Raw genomic sequence first — 23,471 nt, 5'->3', positions numbered from 1 at the left:
GATACTGTAGCTCAGCATGAACATGAGTGGCATGCCAGGCCTCTCACATCACTGCACTGAAGTGGGAACTGAGCTGAACTCAGAAACCCCTGGAGATCGGTCAAAACAGCGCAAGCTCAAACCCGAGCAAATTAAATCAAAGCAACAGCGATAAACAAGCACCTAATAAAGTAGCTGATTCTTGAGATCAAAGCTGCCAAAAACAGAGGAATGCTTTGTGCATCTACAGTACCTGCATCCCGAGCAGCTGGTAACCTCCAGGACTCATACTTTCTTTGTTGCATAAGGGCAAATCTGACTAGCACATGGCCTAATCCCTGACCAGAGGATGAGCACAGACAATCCCTGACTCAACCTCATCTAACCTTGCAATATTCCCAAGTTCTTGACAGACAAGATAAGATCCCAGCAGCATAGAAAAGACAAACACGGTATGTAATCAGGTAGTTTGAGGTGAACACTTCGTCCTTAACAAAAATATAATGAACTTTTTAAAGCCATGAAAGCATTTAATGAAACATTTCAGAAAATAGGTCAATTGTTGTTTGGGTTGCACGCCATATTAACCCTTTAAACAGGCAGGAGTGAGAAATAAGACTTTTTTATATATATATATATATATATATATATATATATATATATATATATATATATATATGTAGGCATCTTATTTGCACCTAAATAAACATTTCCACAAGCAATTTTAAACATATTTTTGTATATTTTGGATTTTATGAGTTGCCTTTATTAATGTAGGCTATAAAAAATGTAAATATAAATGGATCTCCTGGTGCACTCTGCCTTCAGAGAAGTGTAAAAGTGTAAGTGTAAAATCCAAATCCATCCATATTTTGTATTTATATATTTTAAATATAGGCATGTTCTTGCAATACAAGGCAGGAGGTTTAAGATAAAGTCCGTCTTCATGTCTGGTTACCACTCTGATGTTCATGTGTATGTTTTTTTTCCTAGTGAAAGGTTATATTTATAGAAAATCCCAATAAAACTGAAATATGAAACAAGAAACGGTCGACCTGCTAAAGACACACCAGACAAACAGCGATGGAAAGTTGGATATAAATAGATTAAGTAGCTACAAAACATAATCAAGTATTCATTCATCTTCATTAATGCCAACACATCATTGCATTTACTGTCATAAGAAAAACAATTTGGGGGAGAAAAAAATACTATGACAGTTAAGCTGTGCTGTGTTTACAACAGCAATGATGATTAAAACTGAGAATTACATAATAGTTTAGCAAGGAAATCCAATCTGACTGAATAAAAGGTGTTAAAAGCTCCTGGAAATAATCTAATTTTATAGTCAAGAGGAAACAGAAATGTTTTCTAATCATTTTCTGGTGTTATAGGGATTTATTATGCAAGATTTAAAGCTACCTATTTTATTATTATTGAGACTCTTTCAATCATTTTCTTCATTAAATACAAATACATCAGTGTTTTTAGGCTGGTGTTCATTGCTCTAAGCCTCTGCTGTTCAAAATATGATGTAAAGATTAAAAAAAACATAATTCCAGATGTTACAAAATCTTGTCTCACTCTCACCTGAATTGGCTCTTGAGTCAGTCTCATAGGTCCGACGCATTCTTCTGTAGCTGAAACCTGTGGAGATAAAAACAGAAAAGATGAGGAAGTGTGTGAATCGCCGTCACAAACCGAGCACGTAAAAACAAACACACTAAACAAACAAACAAGACAAGACGTGAGCGCTTCTTACCATTGTACCATTCATGTCCAGAAGCATTTTGGCATATTGCTTTTTTCCCCCCACCCTTTGTTAAGTCTTGTCTGTCCCAGCTACGCTTCAGAAAAAGAACTGCTATAGCCTTTCTGACACACAAAAGGTTTCCGTGATGGCCTCTCTCCTGCACTGCGTACATGGATATTTACACACAGTATTAGCGGCTCAGAAAGGAGCTGTCCACTGCAAACCTCTTTAGAAGGTATTAGCAGTGAGCAGGCAGTCTGAACTTACAGGTTTACTTGCATAATCCTCCTGCAGGAGCATCACATACCTCACCCTACAGTATGTATGTGTGTGTTTTCTTTCCTGCAGTCTGTCTGAGCAGCTGCAACAGGCTTCTTAACCACATGCGTCACTCTGATGTGAGTAAGCAACTCGGCTACATGTGCATCCTTTAAGCATATGCTCCCCTCCCACTACACACACACACACAAACACACATGCTTGGAAAACACACTTCAAGCAAACAATAAATCATCCATGCGTCATGCTTTGGAATTAATCATCCAGGTATCGAGTTATTTTGGAGTAAATTCTGTTTTCGTGAGTCATTTTCATTCTTGAAAGGTTTGTTGGATTATGTGGTTTATTCCACATACATGTTCATAAACCCACAGTGGGATTGTCCAGGTATTAACGACTGTCTCCAGCTAAAGAAAATACCCACAAAACAAGAAAGAACAGATAAGATAAAGAAAAAAAAAGGAGGGGGATTTCAGTTAATTCTACTTGAAGCATGAGAGTTATAATAATGCACACTCCGCACAATCTCTACTCACAGTCATACAGAAGCTGCATGACTAAAGTGATGAGGTAGACACGAGCGGGTGACTCAACCATCAGTCGGTATTATTTGTCAGGGGTAATTATGAGAAAAGGTGGACATGCTTAAACCCACATGTGGCCTCAACAAGCCGTTACTAACCACCGACTAAACGTCATCAGCAGCCTGTCGGTGATACACTTGAAGAAGTCTCAATAGGCTCATTTTATCTACTTCTGTTGTTTTAGACACTTAAAAATACAAAAAAAAGCAATGTAATAATATGTCAGACAATAAACACAAACTGCACTGACTATGACAGACACATAAAAATAATTGTGTTGATTTTTGTCATTATTGGCCACAGTAATGTCTTCAATTTGGCTTCAATTTTTATTTTTTTCCTCATAGAAAGTGTAGAGTGCTTTATTTTTCATCATATCTGCTGTTTCATACACAAGGTAACAGTTATGGTACAACAAAAGAGACGGAGACTATAATGACATATAAGAAAAATATAAAACAAAATAAAATAAAACAAGATGAAATAGAATATATAGAATTATATCAGTATACCCATAGCAGGGTAGTGTGTAGTGTGCTTTATGCTTTAAAGATAATATTAGTTTTTAAAATCATAAAGGCTTCAAAATTCATCCAAAAATATGGAAAGCAAACCTCAGAAACATTTATTCATTATCATTTATTTCTCAAAGTGACAGAAAAAAAGAAAGAAAGAAAGAAAGAAAAGCTGAATGGTAGATAGAGCCAGAAAGTCCACAGAGGGAGGTATGAGATGGATGAATGAGTCTCATACAGGAAACTATTCTGAAAGCATTTATTCAAACCCAAATCAAGTCATATTTTTTGTGCCTAAAACAAACTAAACCTTGAGACAAGCGTGAGATCAGAAATCAGAAATGTTTGATGTCGACATGCACACACACATCCAGAGTGAGAAAGCTTAGGCTGGACCAAATAACAAATGTGTAAAAGCAGGTAGATTTAATAGGATACTACAAGTGATGGTTCGAGTGCATTGAGATCACAACTCAGAAAATGTTTGCCAGCTTTTTGTCGTTCCAGGTGGGAAAATATTGTCATTTAACTTTGCAGGACTTGTTATTCATTGAGGCATTTTGTCAATTATATACAATATTATGCAAAAGTCTTAGGCCACCATTAGATTTGTTCTTTTAGCAATGCTATAATGGTCATATATAATTATTTATAGGCTAAATATTAGGGCTGGGCCAAAAGAGATCGATTTTTATATTAATCGCGATTTATTTATTTTATTTTTTATTTTTTTTTATTTTCTAAAGACCAGCTAAATGTAACAGTTTAGTTTATTGTAAGATGTTGGTGGATGAGAATGTTTTTTGTGAGGGCAGGTGCTCTCATAAACTGATGTGATGTGTGTATTGTGTTTTTTGTAAATATGACTTATGATGTATAATCAAGTGTTTGGTTCAACCTCTTTTTGTTTAAGGAAAGAAAATCACAATAATTGAAATATAAAATCGCAATACTTGGTAAAATCGAATCGCAATTTAAATCGAATCGGGACCCAAAAATCGTTAGAGAATCGAATCGGCACAAAACCATATCGGCCCAGCCCTACTACAGTAAATATGCGGAGTAGTGTGTCCTCCTCTTACACTCGAGCAATAGCAGGAGCCTGGCTCTTTTAAACCTTCAATGAATGAAACTCTAATAATTAATAATAATTAACAATTGATTTTAAATTTTGTGTATATATATATATTTCCTGTATGTTTCTGTTTGTATCTTAATAAAGAGGCAGAGACTGAACAATAAATATGGATGGGCACTAAAGCCAGTGGTGGCCTACAGTAGACTCCCGATCAGGCTGTATGGAGTTGAAAGTGCTAAAGGAAGCAGAATCTAAAACAGGTAATTGGTTGACAATAGCAGACTTGCAGGAGAGTGTTTTCCAGTGTCATGTGGACCTCACATCACAGTTGTTTGTCTCTTAAAACAAAGAGATTCTTGGCAGTCGGAGCAGGAATCACAGCAGAGCGGTCTAACAGGGCTGAAGCAAAGTGTATTGAAGGCAAAAAAAAAGAAAAGAAGACGTAATCACTGTTGAGTGCTTTAGTGACAACAAGAAGCACAGACTCCAAAAGACGTCCGAGTGGATCGAGGATTGGCTTCGTGACAAAATGAGTAATTCTGTTTTACTTGAGGACGACACAGCCAGATGTGAACCAGGACAGGAAGGAAGGCAGTGGAAACGGACAGCTCAGTAATCACAGGCTGAGAGAGAAAGAGGGAACAATTTGGAGAGAGATCAGTCAGCGGTTAAGATTAGGAGACGATAGAAGGATGGAGGAAACGCTGGGAGGAAGTTGTCATAAGACACCCGACTCTGATTAGAAGAAGGTGACAAAGTCCAAACCTGGAAGATTTAGGAGTTAAAAAAAAAGAGATGGATCGCGGAGAAGAATGAGAGAGGCAAACGCTTGATTCATGAGGTTCGAGATAGCCGAGAGGCAGGTGAGGAATGACAGGAAAGACGACAGAAATATTCAAAAGGAGGTGAGGAAGTGGATAGAAAGGAGGCGATGTCAGATGTCAGACTTATAGGAAGTTAGAGGACAGATATGTGGAGAGAGTTTTTCTTTGAGAGAGTATAAACTAAGAATAAAGTTGTTATTTTTCAAATTAAGTGAATCTGAATCTGCATGATATAAAGCAAATAAATAGACGGGTACTAAAGGGTTAATCCCACTGCGACACTGCAATGTCACAGCAGCCAAGTCACATAAACCACTAAAACAAACAACATATTCTAAAGGAAGTCAAAGAAGTAAACATGGAAAAAAAATTAACTTAAACATAATAAACTCGATTTCCTTCACTGAGAAACTGAACTAAGCAACATGTTCGGTGCATTTTTCAGTAACAGCACTAAAAGGTGAAGCCTCTGATCACTCACATGGTTTTCATTCATTGGCAGGATTGGATGAAGGGAACTGAAAACACCTGTGGATCAGAGGATGCAGAGAAAAGACCTGAACATTGACTGATGGAGTGGTATGGTGTGACTTTTCCGTCACTATCTCAGTTGTTTGGGGTATCTTTTTTTTTTTTTCCTCACTTAGTCTAAAGAAGAGATTTTAGTTTGAAGCTGCAGGTTGGGGCTCCGGTGTAGATTTGATCATCTGAGTCTGGTAAACCCACATATTCCCACTCTTCCATTTGATCCAACCTAAAATCATCCAATGCACCGATTTCTACCAATATCTCACATTATAGGTCCAATACGGCAAACCTACTAATGTAAAAGTAAATTAGCTACAATGATTAATCAATAAGTTAAGCAGCAGAAAATTAAAAAGACAAAAAATGCCAAAGACACAAAAATGCCAAACACTTTTAAAACATCCATTGATCAGCAGATGAATCAATACTGAAAATAATCATTACTTGCAGCCCAAATTTCAGCTGTTCTGTGCTTCGAGGTAGCAAATCCTCATGAGCTTTCTCAGTTCAAAAGGGATATTTCAGCAATTAGGCTGTTCCCTAAAGAGACTCATAAAAGAGTAAAATTGATCAAGGTCAAAATTGAAACAGAGGAGGCTGAGCTATCCAGGTTTCCAGTGCCTAATGTGACCAAGCAACACTGGCTCTTACATTTCTATCTTTTCATTACACCCTCCCTGCCTGGTAAATACCTGCATCTGTCAAAGTCCACATCTAAACACTGCAACCCTGACTTCCTGTAAACTTTACAAAGCTCCTCCAGAGCCAGAGACGACATCTTAACCCTTCTGTTGTCCTCAGGTCGGAGGACAGGAAGGAAGGAAGGAAGAAAGGAAAGAAGGAAGGAAGGGAGGAAGGGAGGAAGGGAGGAAGGAAGGAAGGGATGAGGAAGGAAGGAGGAAGGAAGCAAATGAGTAAGGAGGAAATGAGGAAGGAAGGAAAGGAGGAAGGAGGGAGGAAAGGAGGAAAAGAGGAAGGAAGGAAGGAAAGGAGGAAGGAGGGAGGGAGGAAATGAGGAAGGAAGGGAGGGAGGAAGGAAGGAAGGGAGGAAATGAGCAATGAAGGAAAGAAGGAAATGAGGAAAGAAGTATGAAAGGAGGAGGGAGCAAAGAAAGAGGGAAGGAGGGGAAGAACGAAGGAAAAGAAAGGAAGGAAGGAAAGAAGGAACAGTCAAAAGAGACGGGGTCAATTTGACCCGGGAGGACGACCGGAGGGTTAAAAACAGTTTCCACAGGCCAAGAAGTAAATCGTCGTGACTACTAAATTTACCTTTATGCATAAAAATCTGTGACCTGCCTCTAATTAAACATATAAAAGCTACCATCATTTATAAAGCAGGGTATTTTTTTCATTCACAAAATTCTGTCACTTGTTGCCGATAGCAACAGAGACTCACTTCCAAGCTACACAACTGGCTTTACTTTGCAGTCTGGAAGAGAGAGAGAGAGAGAGAGAGAGAGAGAGAGAGAGAGAGAGAGAGAGAGAGAGAGAGAGAGAGAGAGAGAGAGAGAGAGAGAGAGAGAGAGAGAGAGAGAGAGAGAGAGAGAGAGAGAGAGAGAGAGAGAGAGAGAGAGAGAGAGATCATGTTTTTGTTGCTGCATAATAAAAACAGTTTTAATGAAGCGGGAAGGAACCGATTGTATAATGTGAACCAATTTTCCATAATAGTTGTTTATTTATGATGTATGTTTACAGTTAGTCAGTATCCTGTTTGTTTTCCTATTGGAGGAGTTCATTAACCTTAAACCTTAAAATAGAGTTAAACTATATATAGATAGTGTTGTTTTCATTTGTATACATTTTTCCTTGATGAAGTTCTGACGAGCAAAATGTTATTAAAAGTTACTTCAAGTGTGGGATTTATCTTCAAGAGAAAAAAGGAGGAGTAACAAAAAATCCTCTTGGGAATCGTTCTGGGTCCTGCGTCTCCCGGGCTGGATAATTTGTACTGGCTCCGTAAGGGGTGGGGGGGGGGTGGGTAGGAGTCGGGGGGCTTCTGGTCCGTTGGCCTCCGAGTCTATTTATCCTTCTTTTTCCTTCTTCCTTTCCTTTCCTTCTTTAATTTTTCCTTTGTTCTTCCCCTCCTTCCCTCTTTCTTTGCCCCCTCCTCCTTTCATACTTCTTTCCTTATTTCCTTCCATCCTTCCTTCCATGCTTCCTGCCTTCCTTCCTTCCTCCCTCCCTACTTCCTTCCTTCCTTCCTTCCTCCCTACTTCCTTCCTTCCTCCTTTCCTCCCTCCTTCCTTCCTCCTTTCCTCCCTCCCTTCCTTCCTTACTTCCTCCTTTCCTCCCTTCCTTCCTTTCTTCCTTCTTCATCCCTTCCTCCCTCCCTTCCTTCCTTACTTCTTTCCTTCCCTCCTTTCTTCCTTCCTCCTTTCCTCCCTCCCTTCCTTCTTTCCTTCCTTCCTTCCTCCTTTCCTTCCTCATTTCCTTCCTTGCTCCCTCCCTCCCCCTTCCTTCCTTCCTCCTTTCCTTCCTTCCTCTTTTCCTCCTTTCCCCCCTCCTTACTCCCTCCCTCTTTTCCTCCTTACTGATTTCCTTCCTTCCTTCCTCATCCCTTCCTCCTGTCCTTCCTTCCTTCCTTCCTCATCTCTTCCTCCTGTCCTTCCTTCCTCCTTTCCTCCCTCCCTTCCTTTCCTCCTTTCCTCCTTTCCTCCCTTCCTTCCTTGACCTGAGGACAACAGGAGGGTTAAACATATACATTCTCCACCACAGGGGGATTATGTTAGAGATTGTAAAGTCAGACAGGCTCCTTTTATATTGTTTCCTAATCTAAACTATCTTCAACTAACTATAACTGATGTTTTTCTTTCAGTGGAGTCGCCTCACTCGTGCAGTCATTTCAACATCTTCTGTTGTCTTTGTTTCTGTGAAGCACTTGGCTTGAAAAGGTGCTGTATAAATAAACCCTTACTTATTGGGGCCCAGGTACATCATGTATACACACTGTGATGATACAGATTAAACATCGCCTTTCATTGCACATTTTGTGGCGCCGCTTATTCTCCACAAATGCAATCAGTGTAACAAAGTTATGGCATGTTTAATGTATTCTTTTTAAAATGTGTTTTCACTGTTTACAATGATGTTGGATTATAAAAAGATGACAATTTTAGTTTACGTTATGGCTGGAGAACAGTGAAAAGTCGGTTTCACTTAACGTTAACATGCCAATGTCTAATCATTGTGAGTAAGTGACAAAGAGAGAGGTGTGTTTCTCATCTAGACCTAACAATGTATATGTGGCTCTAACTCTGAAACTCATGATGTTATTTCGGCCTTCAGATCGTGGCTAAATATTCCTCTTATCCTATGCATTATATCAGGGGTGTCAAACATAAGGCTCGTGGGCCAGAACCAGGCCTCCAAAGGGTCCAATCTGGCCCACTGGATAACTTTGCAAAGTATAAAATATGCAGAATACTAAAGTCCCAATTTTTCTGATTTTCCTGTTGACATCAAACTTGATATAATTGATTTTAAGGACACATTTTTAATCAGTATCTGTTACCACGGTAACCCCAAACTGTCAGCCCTTTCTGCAATTTTTTTTTTTTTTACATTTGGGACGATTTATCCAATTTTACTTAAGTCCTGTTCATCTGCTTTGTGAATAGATGGTTTATTATAGTAAAGTCATTATATATTATTTATACTGTAGGTTACTATGCAGTGGATTTTAATGGTCTGGCCCACATGAGATCAAATATACCTGTATGTGGCCCTTAAATTATATCATTTACATTTGTATCTGAACCAGCAGTGAAATGCCATGTGATGTATTTTGTATATATTGCCAGATAAATGCCAAGCAAGTCAGCTTTCATTGTATGATATTCCTCATCATTGCAGGCCTTGCTGTTTACGTGAATCACAGTCCTTGCAACAAGGCCTCAGAACATCTTATCTTCCGAGCAGGTGGCCTTCTGTCAAGCCACGATGGACTTGAGGTCGGCCTCAGTCTGCACACGGCTACACTTATCATCCTCCTTATCATTCAGACTTCTATCAACGCTGTGAAGTCAGTGATAAGCTCACATTGATCAACAGGACGTTTTAATGTTGGTTAACTTTGTCATGTGATCTTCTTCACTCAGGGTAACCTTCAGATTTGATGATCACGCTGCCAATAATAGCACACTGTAGAGGCCATCACTGCACATACTAACAGTAGTTGTTCAAGTCCCCCTTTTTTCTACTCGGGTGTTTTAGCATTCATTGTTGAAAATGATTCCAAATTATAGTGCGAAGGAGCTCCCACTCTAACGCTCTCTTCTCAACATTATGAGAACAAGTGCAATTATTGTGTTTAGCACTGTAATCTGGAAACTGTGATTGAGCCTCTGTGTTTGAAGTTGCTCCAAAGCAGAACGAGACCAAAGCATCAGCGGATACTTCCTTAGGCTATACATACTGAACATATAGACTCTGGTCTGTATCTGGACTGAATAACAATCTGGGAGCAAAATTTCACCACAACCTGAACCAGACTGCTCCCTGTAACACATCACTACCTCACCTCACCTCACCTGTCATCATTCAGCCACCTGCTGGTCACCACAGTTAACAAGGCTGCTGTAGGATGTAGGAACTCCAGTTGAAGTCAATTGGCTTTATAATATGATCCTAAACAAGGAAGGTCGCTTTAACAATGGAGGCACGGAACATGGCCCACTCAGACTCAATTGCCAGACATTCCCAGCAGACCCTCACAATACGTTTGGGTCTGCCAGGTCTGACCTGCATCCTCCCCCACCATCGTAGCCAACTCACCACCAGGTGATCAGTTGACAGCTCCGCCCCTCTCTTCACCCGAGTGTCCAAGTAAATTGGCTTTATAATATGATCCAAAACAAGGAAGGTCTTTAAAAGGATGAGTTGACTAAGGAAAACTTGTTCATTTAAAGACTGTAAAACATGACTACGACACCAAACATGCTAATTTTGACCAAAACTATCCTAAAATACAAAAAGGTAAGAACCACAAAACTGATCCACTTAAAGTCATGATATAAAGAGTCAAGCAGAATAATTGTAAAAATCAAACATTTAAGTCAAGTCAATGAAGTTTCAGGACGAGGTCACACAACGAAAGGTGTAACATTTAGTAAAAATGTCATTCATATACAGAATTGTGAAATTACATTCTTTAATGCACCCTTACTTTTGATGCAGTGGAAATGTGTGGATGTGTGAAACTTCTATGTAGAAACTTCAAAGAACAAAGGAGTCGCCGAGGGACTGAAGTTGGGTCTTTGTTGTCTGATGAGCTTAACGGAAGATTTCAAAATATACGCTTCGATTTATTATAACAAAAAGAAGATTCATGACTCATGATAGCGTGGACAAATCGATAATCAAATGTAATCACAGTGATCAAACAAAAAGTAGCAGTGACTATATTCAATTAATATCCCCCCCCCCCCCCCATATCCAGGGATGGGCAGTATTTCTAATACATGTATTTAAAATACAAAATACTATTTTGTAATTTGTATTTTATTGAGATCTATCTATGTGCAGGGATAGATGAAAAAGGCTATTAGAGAAAGGTTGTTTAAAAAACTGCCTTAGGGAAAGAAGTATTTTGTAGTATTTTGAAAATACAAAAATACAGTATTTTATTTTGATACATTTTTAAGGTGGGTATTTGGTATTTTATTTGGAAATACATTTTAATGTATTTGTGCCCATCTCTGCCCATATCCTTGTGACCCGCTATCCCCCTTCTCAATATTACCACATAATAAATGATGTCATGACCAAAACAAACACCAAAAAATACACACCTTCACCTTAATAGAAAAATATACCTGTGTTAATTCATTCATGGCTTCTACATTATATTTGAGACTCTGATACTTGCTCAAATGTAAAATGGACTCTGGACATCCTGTATGTTTATCACAAATAACTACATGTAAAGAGTACATATCCAAGAGTTTGAGTATTTAAACACTCAAATATAATGTTGTTATTGGCCTTAAACATCCACACTTGGTCAGGCTTTGGTCTAACATGCAAATCACATGGATTGAAGCATCTAATTTGAACAAAGTTTGGGAATACAGAGTGTGTTGAAGTCTCAGAGTATGTCGTCTAATCCTGCTGAAGAGTCTCCAGTGTTGATCTCAAAAAGCCTCAACATTCAGTACCTTAAGTAAATACTTAGTTTTTCATTTTCCAAAATAAAACCGCAATTTGAGATGCAAAAAAAAATCAATATTTAATTCTCAATACTCAGCATCTATGGTACTAATCAGTAATGACTTCCCAAAAAAAAGAGCAAGTAAACACGACTGTGCACAATATAAAGATTTAAACTACGCTAAAATGAGATAACATGCATTTAAACACACACACACACACACACACACACACACACACACACACACACACACCTACAGGAACTTCCTTGTATGTAAACAGTTATTCCAGTCCAGCATTCAAACTATTTTCCACTTCACAGCCTGGGTGACATTCCTGCTCACACACACACACACACACTCTCACACACACTCTCTCACACACACACACACACACACACACTTCCTCTTACATCCAAACCCAGACTGCATCCAAAACTACAGACGCTGCTGTCCACGGGTCATTTTCATACAAATCTCCTTCTTAAAAAAACCAACAGAAAAACAGCTGAATATCTTTTTTTTTTTTTTTTTTTTGGTTGTTTTTCCAGATGGCACAAACACAAATATTAAATCACAATCAAAACTCTTATTGTATCTTCTGCTGCTCTACATGCTGAGCTCCTGGATCATTTATGTCATTAACATATTGGACTGTTGAACAAGCATAATAATAATAATAATAGTGATTCGATGACTAGTAACAACTTTAACTGTTATCCCAGAGCGGCAGCAGCAAGACTGTGGGTGTCATATTACTCTATGATCACAGCAACATCTGAGAAAATATACAAAATAAACATTAATACAGGTTAATGGTGACAGCACCTGTGTTGTGCAATTGGTTATACTGACTGTGAGGAAGTGAGTTTAAAGTTGAGTCTCCAGTTAAAGTGAAGGAGAGAGAGACGGAGGAGAACAATTTTCTTACTTCAATTACTTTTACAGATGATTTTGAAGCTATAAAGCGAATGAAATAAAAAAAAATGGTACTCAAATAAAATCTGAAATAACAGTAACAGCTTCGATAATGAGGTTAGAGCGCATGCCATATAACGCAGCCGACCCCGGTTCGAATCCCGGCCGGAGGTCCTTTGCTTTTTTTTGCATGTCACCCCCCCCCCCCCCCCCCCCTTCTCTCTTCCATGTTTCCTGTCTGTCTACTGTTGAATAAAGGCGTCTATGCTGAAGACAAGAAAAAAAACAGCTTCAATAATGATGACAAATAATCATTACTTAGACTAAAAGAAAAAGCATTCATTTAAAAAGTCAAAAAGCTCAATATTAAATACACTGCTGAGCATGGCCTGAGCTGTCAGTCCAGGTCTTTTTTGTAGCTGGTTTAAATTTGAGTCTCCAGTTAAAGTAAAGCAGAGAGACGGAGAACAATTTTCTTACTTCAATTACTTTTACAGATGATTTTGAAGCTGTAAAGCGAACGAAATAAAAAATGGCTACTCAAATAAATGTGAAATAACAGTAACAGCTTCAATAATGATGACAAATAATCATTACTTAGACTAAAAAAACAAAAAAGCATCCATTTAAAGTCAAAAAGCTCAATATTAAACACACTAGAAAACACACTGCTGAGCATGGCCTGAGCTGTCAGTTCAAGTCTTTTTAGTCTTTTTAGTATCTGGTTTAAATTTGAGTCTCCAGTTAAAGTGGAGAGATATAAAAATGGCTACTCAAATAAACGTGAAATAACAGTAACAGCTTCAATAATGATGACAAATAATCATTACTTAAACTAAAAAAAAAGCATCCATTTAAAAAGCCAACACACTGCTGAGCATGGCCTGAGCTGTGAGTTTAGGTCTTTCTCTTAATGCTGCAATCAGGCTGAAATTCACTCCTCATGTCTACTGTACTGTATGTGCGACAGGATGAGACGCGTTTGCTTCCTGTCGTAAACTGACCCCCCCCCCCCCCCCCTTCACTTTGAGTTCATTTGCTTTTAGATCCGATTGAGCTCTGACTCATGAAATCGCGAGAGAGGGGAGAGACACTGACCTCTTCTTCTGGAAATATTGCTTGTTTATATTCTTGTGTTCATAACTTGCTCTGTAAAGTAACGCTAGCAGCAGTCTGAGGTTAATGACATGATGAAATGTTTCATTAAAAAAATGCTGTAAAAATTCATTCATGTTGTTAGTACTCAAGCCATGCTAGCTCCCATAGTTTATGTTTACAACCCTACCCACGCTATTTCCTGCCCCCCCCCCCCCCCCTCCCCCCTCCCCCCTCCGTCCCTGCTCTTGGCCACACCATTAGGTTGAAGATGGGTCCGGCCCACTTGTGACTTGGCAGAAATCAGGATTTTAAAAAAAGGATGCTCAAAAGCAGATCAGAAGCAACACAACATTTTCTTCTTCTTCATATTACAACTTAAAAGCTCACAGCCGCCTAGAGCCGAACACACATACGCCAACATTTTCCAGAAGCAAACCCCCGCCCCCCGTCCCCCCCCCCCGTCCCCCATCCACATGAAAGCAGACTCAGATGTTTTAACTCTGCAGAGAGTTTTTGTAAATATACATTTTTAATTGTGATAAACGCTGCTGGTTCAGTGTGGATGGAAACTAGATGTGTTTTCATATTTCAAGATGTTTTCTATAGCATGGGTTCAAATAGCACATGTGATAGTTACACCATGTACTGTTCACACTGTAATTACTGTGCATTGTACTGTACTGTACTTGTGATGTGTGCAAACAAGATGAATTGTCTGTTACGGTGAGAATCGCTTTGTTAATGTAATAAAAGGAAATAATGCCCGGACTGTTCTGGCTGAGATTTGAGACATCATGTATGATACAGGCTCCAATTTGTGTTAACATTTGATTTGATATGTATTTTAATTGTATTTATTTATTTATTTATTTTTTATTATTATTTTTTTTTTATTATTTAATTAATTAATTATTATTTATTTATTTATTTATTATTATTATTATTATTATTATTATTATTATTATTATTATTATATTATTATTATTATTATCTTTTTATTTTTTATTTATTTATGCATTTATTTATTTTTATTATTATTATTATTATTATTTTTATTTTATTTTTTTAAATTCTTAACTACTTCTCTTTCTTTGTATTTTGCATTTCACATTTTATATCGGTTCTTTTCATCTATTTATTATGTTATAATAAAAACAAGTGTACTATGACCTGTACTCTATGTGCACAGATGTGTGTATACTGTAAATGTATAACTGTATAACTGTGCTCTAATAAAAACACTTGAAACACTTTGTTAACACAAATTAAAAACTAGAAAGGTACAAGATCAGATGATTTATCTCATCTTGTGGTGCATACTTTAAAGTAAGCATATTCCAAAAAAATGAAAAAGGTGGCACGTCTCAAATTTCCTATTCAAGGAAGAAAAAACACCATCTCACATGTTTAAGGTGAATAAAAATGCCTCTTTACCTTTCAAAAACTCATGCACTACACTCTACTCTTTTACTCTTCAGACGCTTCTCATCATACTTTGTAATTTTCCTGCCTCTTGACTGTCTGTTGAGATTTGTGTTCGTCTAATCATCACCTCCAGCCAGCATAACGCATGTTTGTTGTCATCATGACACTGATCTTTCTGTACTGACATGCAACTTCCTGTTTTCTTCTCAAGGGGACAACTTGCATTTTGTCACTTGTCTTGCATAGTTTTTAAATTGATCTTTGTACTTTTTTTTTTTTTTTAAATAATAAAAAAAGATAGTGTGTCAGAGTGTCATGTTAGATGGACTGTGTTAATTAGGCTTGGTTTGATAATCAGTTTTGCCGCTTTGCTCTCGTCTCTTATTCAGAACACAGAACCTGCATTGTCGATCACTGAACTTTTGCACATCCAAACAGAAGGGGGGGGGGGGGGGGTTGGGGGGTTGGAGGGGTTTACAATGATGCTGATAAATTGCTAATTCATGCTCTTGTCTGCATGTTCTTATAAGTCGTTAACTGTGTAAGAGGCCCTGTAGGCATGTCTGTACGGGCCACCAGCATCAGCTCCTTCACATGTGACTGTTCACACTCCTGCTGCACTGACCAGAGGGGTAAACAAATGACTTGTGTTTATAAAACATGCACTCACATATGCAAGCACACACACACACCCACACACACACACACACCCAGACACACATGGGAGCGTGATCAACACCATGGAAGATTATCAGGATCCTGCAGGGAAAGGCAGATGATTTTAATAATAAATGGTATCATTGATTCTCGCTCAGTCCTCTGAGATAGATGGGATGGGAACTAAAGGGGAGCCAACGAACAGCTGACAAACCAACACACTCTGCATACACATACCCTGTCTGTGCCACCCTGAACTCATGATACAAATCTATTAAAAGGTAGTATCGCTAAATATATACAAGCAGAATAACTCTTACTTTTCCACCAGTGCTCCACACCCTCTTTCCTCTATCTATCTGTATGTATACTTACAAACACATGGATACAGTTTAAATATTAATATACAAAATTTAAATGACAAACAGAATATATAAATTATATAAAATGAAAATAATCTAGAAGAAAACAGTCTTTTGCCATGTTTATATGACTTTTCCAAGCCTGTGTGATATCTTTACTACCCTCATTTAATTTTGCTGATGAATATTGCTTGACTTAAATGTCTAATAGACTACTAAGAACATTGATTTACCAATAGAGAATGAAGAAGCTGCCCATCTTAATGCCAGCAGTCTCTTTTGCAGCTGTGCAATCCGCAAGTCAGAGATTGTTTCTGATGAAGAGTCGTATTACAGGAGGACTCATCGATTAGGACCATCAGCTCTGGATCAGTTGCAAGTTAAATGACAGCCAGTTACACCACAGAGACAAGTAATCATTTTTTAACTGGGTGACAATCTCTGATCATATGTAAATAAGTTTCTATTAAATTTGATGTACAGTATATAAGCTAGTGTAGTTACCGTTTTCATATATGATGTGCTTTCACTGGCGTCGAATGAAACCTATAGATAAATTTAAAATGTATCAGTTGACGATTCAAGGATGAAAAGATAATATTCCCCCAGACTCTTCGCCAATTTATCGTCTTCCCAGACACAGAGAGGTCTGTGCTCCAGGCTTGTGTAATCCCTGGAGGTGTGAGTGTTCTAGTCGGTAAAGTTTTATAACTTGATGTTTTGGAAGTTTAAGTAAGGTCTCAATCTGGTCATAAAGCGGATGATCGAGGGTTTCGGGAATCCCCAGAAATTCCTACACACACACACAGAGACACACACACACACACACACACACACACACACACATCAGAGAGGAGAGTACATAAAGAAAAAATTGGGAGGTTATATGCATTCTGCAAGTCTTGAACTGCTCTTAAACCGCTACCATCCATGATATCACCATGGAAGCAAATGGTTGATTTTCCCCACAGGGATGAGGAAAAAACGACGTCCATCTGTTCTTAATAGACGGTTATGAAAAATTGGGGTTTGTCTGTGCCATTTTGTTGTCCATTTATTCATCTTCTCAAAAAATGTTGCAGAATAGAAACGGTACAAAGAGATAGGTCTGTACATACATCTATCTCCATGAGAGGAATTCATGTTATTGGTTTCCATGTCTACCCATGTGGTCATTAAAGAATTAAACCAGTTTATCAAAAGAACAAAAACGGGAAGGCTTGAAAGTATAATTTGAAATATGGAATTGAAAGTTCACTGGTTTCCTGATGGATTACTCTATGATGGACTCATTTAATTCTTGACCATTTCCCTTTCCATACACATAGTGAAATTATGTGATAGAGTTTCTTCCAGTAGTCAAAAGTAGGTGGATAAAAAAAAAAAAAAAAGCTCTGAACTAACAGAAATGTACCCTGGGAAGAATCATCAACATGCTACTAGAAAAAATATATTCTACTCTGATTTTATAGATTTAAAATAGATTAAAAATCCCTATCTTTTTTTTTAGATTGGGTTGTATTACATATCTGTCAGCTCAACTCTTCCATAACAGATAAAATGTTTGAAAGATAATCTCACACTTCCTCAAAAAAATAGTACAATGTCATCTGCATATAAAGATCCTAAAAAAAAAGAAGCTTTGTAGAATGAAGAAAATATTGATTTAACTAAAGTACAATCTCTTCATTTCTATATTAAAGGCTCCATAGTAACCATATAAAAGCACAGGACTGAGTGGGTCCACCTGTCTACTACTTCTTGTTATTATAAAAGATGGAGATAAATTAATACTTGTAATGACAGCTATAATAAAAGCCTCCTTAATACCTAAAACTTTCCAGAGGTAAGGCCAATATATAACCGCTCAAAAGCTTTTTTTCAGCATCAACTGATAAAATAACTCTTGGTGTGCTTCCTGGCAGCACGCCCACAATATTAAACACACAACGTATATTATCTGAAGGTATGCAATCCTTAATAAAACCAAGCAGATAGTGCCGGGTCTGAAAAGTTAAGCCATAGTGGAAGTACGTTAAACCCACATTCTGTCTAATGGCCAAAAAGAAGTCTGATTGTATAGAGGCATGTAAGAAAATGACCTTATTACCTCAGTAAACACTTCCCTGATGAGTTTATGGTCTAAATTCTACATTTCAAGTCTTCTTCAATATAGCATGATGTTCAATTTGTAACTTTTAGTCTCATTTAATTCAAATCTGACAACAAATCACAGTAACAATGTTGGTTAGCTAACTTTAGTTTAGGCATGGGATGATAACCGTGTTCAAGGTATACCGCGATTTGAAAAAGCCACGATAACCGAAACCGCCAAATTTTCTGTCATACCGTTCCTAAGGTATGAGCTGTTTTTAGTCTGGTCAGAGACAGGAAGTGCAGGTCAGAAACCCCTCAGATGGTGCAGCTGCAGCGTAGAGTATCACAACCCCTCACGCTGTCATTACAGATTCAGGTTAAATTAACATGTCTGTCTTTATTTTTCTTCCTTTTAGGAACATTTTAGAGCTGTAATCACAATACCGCCATACTGTGAAACCGTGATATTTTTATTTATGGTTATCATACCGCCAGAATCTCATACCGGCCCATGCCTACTTTGGTTGTTCAGCATTTGGTTTTTAGTAAAAGACGCTTTAAGGAATCAGATGTTCAGTTTCCTGGTAAGTACGTTTTGTTTTAATGGTCTTAAGTCTGTTTCTTCACAAGCAACAATTAGCGTTGGCATAATCACAGTTAATCATAGACTTTAGATACAACATGCTAAATAAGCTACAAGCTAGTGTTAGGGTCAGCTTCAACCCTCTAGTGTAAATATCATCACTTCTCATCACTTCTGGCTCAAAAAAATCAAAAATAGCGGCGGTCAAAATGACAAACTAGAGTCCTCAAAATGCAAGTCAACAAACCAGCGGATAACATCATAGTTGCAACATCCATGATTTTCATGCAGTATATGAAGAAAACCAGATTGATCTCAGTTACCCAGCTTCAGAAAAATGTCTCTTACTGCAATGCTAAGATCTTGGAAAACAACATATTGTAATTTATTAACAATAATGGACAATCATTTTAGCAGTAATTAGAATTTATTTTTCTTTCAGAGCGAAGACATAAAGCAGTTGTAGCTGTATTCCCAAATGAACCTCTTGCTAAAGCAGCATTGATCATAGATAAGAGAGTTGGTCTTAAATCATTCCACAATGTCAGATATACTTCTGGCTGTAACCCTCTGGCTGGACTTAAATATTAATAATCTACAGTACTGCAATGTGTTGTATGATTAACGCTGATAATGAAAAGCATCCTGTTAGGATGACTAAATATTTTCATTCAATCCAATGACTCATATTGCACCCGTTTTCTTCCATATTAGGACAAAACATAAAGTCTCTATAAAGGCTTAAACAGCACAAGAAGTGACACAATATTTCAAAAACAGATCCATAACTATTAAATAAAGCCTGTTTTATTAACCAAAGACCTAAAAGTGTATAAAACCTTTGCAAAAATCAAATGAAACAAACAAAAATCTTCCAATCTTGTCTATTTGACTTTGTTATATCATCCAAATCTCATTCATGCCTGAAGGGGTTAATCTATTCTGAGGGTCTGATGACTTGATCATCTGCTACACTACTTCCTAACAAAACACAGCTATATCCTCCAGGGTTCGATCATAAATACGAAGAAGTATCTTTTCACATGCTCCCTCATGAGAAGGATCCATCAACAAGTAAAAAATACACAAATAATATGATTAGACGTGCACAAGACTCGACAAGTTCATGATCTTTAGGGTGAAGTTCTGTTTCCAAAACGCTGAATGAGAACTGCTAAAGCAAGACTCTCAGTTTTCACTTTCAGAACTCCCATTTCATGTATTTACTTAATAAATTACTCATGCATGCTTTTAAATCTGGTACATGAAGTGACGGATGTTTAATGTTTGAATAACTAACTTTAATTTTGAGTGTTAAAGTTCATTCTTCATCTTGTAAACAGCAGCTTGACCAACAAACTTAAAGGACAGCTTCACAATTTTTTTTACATGTCTTAACCCTTGTGTCGTCCTCTCGGGTCAAATTGACCCTGTCCGTTTTGACTGTTCCTTCTTTCCTCCCTCCCTTCCTTCCTTCTGCCTTCCCTCCTTCTCTCTTTCCTTCCTCCCTCCCTCCTTTCCTGCCTTCTTTCCTCCCTCCTTTCCTTCTTCCTTCATTCCTTCTCTCTTTCTTTCCTCCCTTCTTTCCTTCCCTCCTTCTCTCTTTCTTTCCTCCCTCCTTTCCTTCCTTCCTTGCTTCCTCCTTTCATTCCTTCCTTCTTCCTCCCTCCCTTCCTTCAATGACTCGAGGACAACAGGAGGGTTAAAACAGTAGTCAAGTGTCCAAATGAACAGTGAAAGAGTTTTTCCTCATTGTTCTCATTTCTCCTGTTCATACTGACAAGTCAAAGATCCCCTTCGATGTAAGAGGTGGAGGACAAAATCCACAGTGTGTCCACGGAGATAGTGTTTCCCTGTTGAGCAGTGGTGGAAGTATAGTCACAAAAAGAGGAACTAAAAAGACTGTGACGTTGAAAGACACTTGTGATTTGACTGATTTGGTTGGCTCAAGCTTCATATTAGCTTCAAATAAAGTTTTGAATAGATTTTAACAAAGAAAGAGACTGCGGATGTTGTCTCCCATTATCCCAATCAACACATTGTCAGAGCATCATGACGGGGTGTTTTAATTGTTAGTATGAACATGAGGAATGATTGCAGCAATTAAAACTTGTTTCAATGTTCATTTGGGGTCTTGTCTGTTGTTTTAAGACAGACTTAGAAAACCTGTGAACTTATCTTTTAACTCAGGGTAATCTTTTTCAGTTTATGTCAGACTTTTCTTTGTGTAGCTTGTTTGTCATCCCGATCTTCACTTGTTGAGGAAGACCTCGAGAAGTGTTTGAAAGCTTGTCAAACAACTTGATTTTTTGATTTGTAGCTTATTAATTTAGTTTGCTAAGCCAGTAGCTGATTACATAATATCTACCATGCTGAATCAGACAATGTCTCCCAGTGTGATGAGTTTTACCACAGACTGAAGCAACCCTCCGGGCTACCGTAGAAAGGCAAGATAATTGTTCTTTATTAATATAACTTCAGAGCAATGTGTTGTATGTTAACTTAGTGTAAATAAGGGATGAACACAAGTTGTCAAACCACAGACAATCCTTTGATTTCTACCACTTTTGATTCATACTGTCTATGCTTTAGTCCTTAGTTAGCAACTTGCACATTTTAGCTCATTCTACAATGCATCCTGCCTGTAGGAACCTTTGCCCCGAGGCTGCAGGGCTGTACTTAGGGATAATAAACAACAGTCTGTAAACAAGCTTTTTGTCATAGCTTACATTTAGAGAGTTTACTGCCTCATGTTGAGAGTTGAGGGTGAATAAAAAACGCAAAAAGTAGAGATCACTTACACAACTTCACCTGCACATTCTCCCACAACACTTGTAGTATAAAGTATAAAGTTTTCACCTCTTTGGACAAATAAGATCCTGCCAGTACAATCACAGGACATACTGTAACATGTTGTGTCCTTTACAGTTCAGTTAAAGCCAGATCCATGCTGAAGTGCATCATTTTTTTTTTACTAATAAATAATTGATAGCCTTCTGTTCCTGTCATACATCATTTCAGAAATATGCATGTGTGAGTAGCACAGTAAGAGTGAATCATATCCCAGGCTGCAGGCTAATACAGTCAATTATTATCACTATTGCACACTAATTGCAGGCTGCAGTGAATGCAGAGAGGCTGAATGAACTATACATTTCATCTAGGACGTAATTTCCACTGGGGACAGAGGGGACATCTCCCCTTCACTTTTCAAATCTATTCCTGTATGGTCTAAAGTGGTTTATATGTATATGAAGAAGGGAAAAAAACTGTGAAATCTGCTTTTATTGCATTTTCACACATAGAGTAAAGCTTTCACAATTCTGAAACTGTGTTTTAAAGAGACTTTGGCCTCTTCAATATCAATCCAGTCCAGATTTTACCCGTCTACTATATAGTGGTAGCTTACTATACTGTCTGGCAGTGTAGTATATATCATTATGAACAACATAATTATATCCTGGATTTTTGTATCACCATAGTCCCTTAATGTGTTTAGCCTATACAATACAGAAAATGGGATTCAACATTGTTATAGCAGACACCCCTTGTTTTGTGCCCCCCACCACTTCTCAAACCAAAGTTACACCCTTGCATTGCATGTCATTACAGAATTGTGATTTGACAGCCTTGGGCCTCTGGTGGTAAACAAAACAAACAAACAAACAAACAAAAGGCCTCCTCACGTGTGGGTTTTCACTCACGACCCCTGTGTTGATGTTGTGCCTGTGCCAATACGCCCCCCGTGTTTTGGGTTTTGGGTTTTGTACCTTGACGCTGGTGTGGCTTGTCTGCGTCTCGGCCTCGATGCGGATGTGTCCCCCGCTGTTCTCCTTGCGATCCCGGCACGAGTTGTTGCGCGAGTGGCGGCTCTGGTAGGTGATGACGGAGGGGATGGAGGAGGGGATGGAGGGGATGGTCTCGGCCGCATCGGTCTTGATGAAGAGCCCGTGCAGAGTGGCCGCGGTGCCCTGAGAGATGGTGGTGGTCTGGTGGGGGGAGTTGGATTCGTCTGAGTCTCGGCAGTAGATCACGCCACTCTGAGAGACGTGGATACTGGGAGCGCAGCCCATGCCTCAGATCCCCGATAATAAACACCGACACTTGTGCACCACCTCCCCCGTCTTCCACAGCTGCCTGCACACAGGCTGCTGTTTTCTCCGGGCATCGGCTGCAGACTCGAGTCGCTCTCTCCTCCACACACCTCCGGTTGAGCACATGAAGGGAGGGAAACGTGAGGTGTGGATGATTCTTTAATTCATGCGTCCCGTGAATCCGGTTCCTCCTCTCCTCTCCTCTGCTGCCGCCGCCGCCGCTGCTGCTCCTATTGTAGGATCTTGGATTTCGATGTCATATTTCTTTTCCTTTTCTTTTTTTTTTGGACTAAAAGGTGTTTCCGATCCCAGGCTATAATCTAAACCATTCCTTGACGGCCCTCACCGCCAGCTAACGCATCAATGAAAATGATCCGGACTAATGATTAAAATTAATAAATGGACTGGATCACCTGGCTGCTCTTATTCACCTCTTGCTTCATATCCGGCTTTGTATCTCATCCTCGCTCATCCTCTGTGTGACATGCTCGCATTTTAGGCCTGTTGGGAGTAACTGGCTTTATGAAATCTCTTCTGTGTCTCTACTTTAG

The 23,471-nt window shown here is 38.5% G+C and overlaps 1 protein-coding gene across 1 annotated transcript in view; it reads right to left on the bottom strand.

The window, feature by feature from the left end:
- pde8b (phosphodiesterase 8B) overlaps positions 1 to 22,899 on the bottom strand; it is a 62,155-nt gene extending 39,256 nt beyond the window's left edge. Inside the window, 2 exon segments of the mRNA XM_053339403.1 lie at positions 1,570 to 1,626; positions 22,597 to 22,899. Coding sequence (XP_053195378.1) covers positions 1,570 to 1,626; positions 22,597 to 22,899 — 360 coding nt within the window.
- Between the last annotated feature and the right edge of the window lie 572 nt (positions 22,900 to 23,471).

Source organism: Scomber japonicus, chromosome 19, assembly GCF_027409825.1.
Source record: "Scomber japonicus isolate fScoJap1 chromosome 19, fScoJap1.pri, whole genome shotgun sequence".
NCBI lineage: Eukaryota > Metazoa > Chordata > Actinopteri > Scombriformes > Scombridae > Scomber > Scomber japonicus.
Note: the sequence above shows the minus strand (reverse complement) of the source record. Positions and strands in the feature narration are given on the sequence as shown.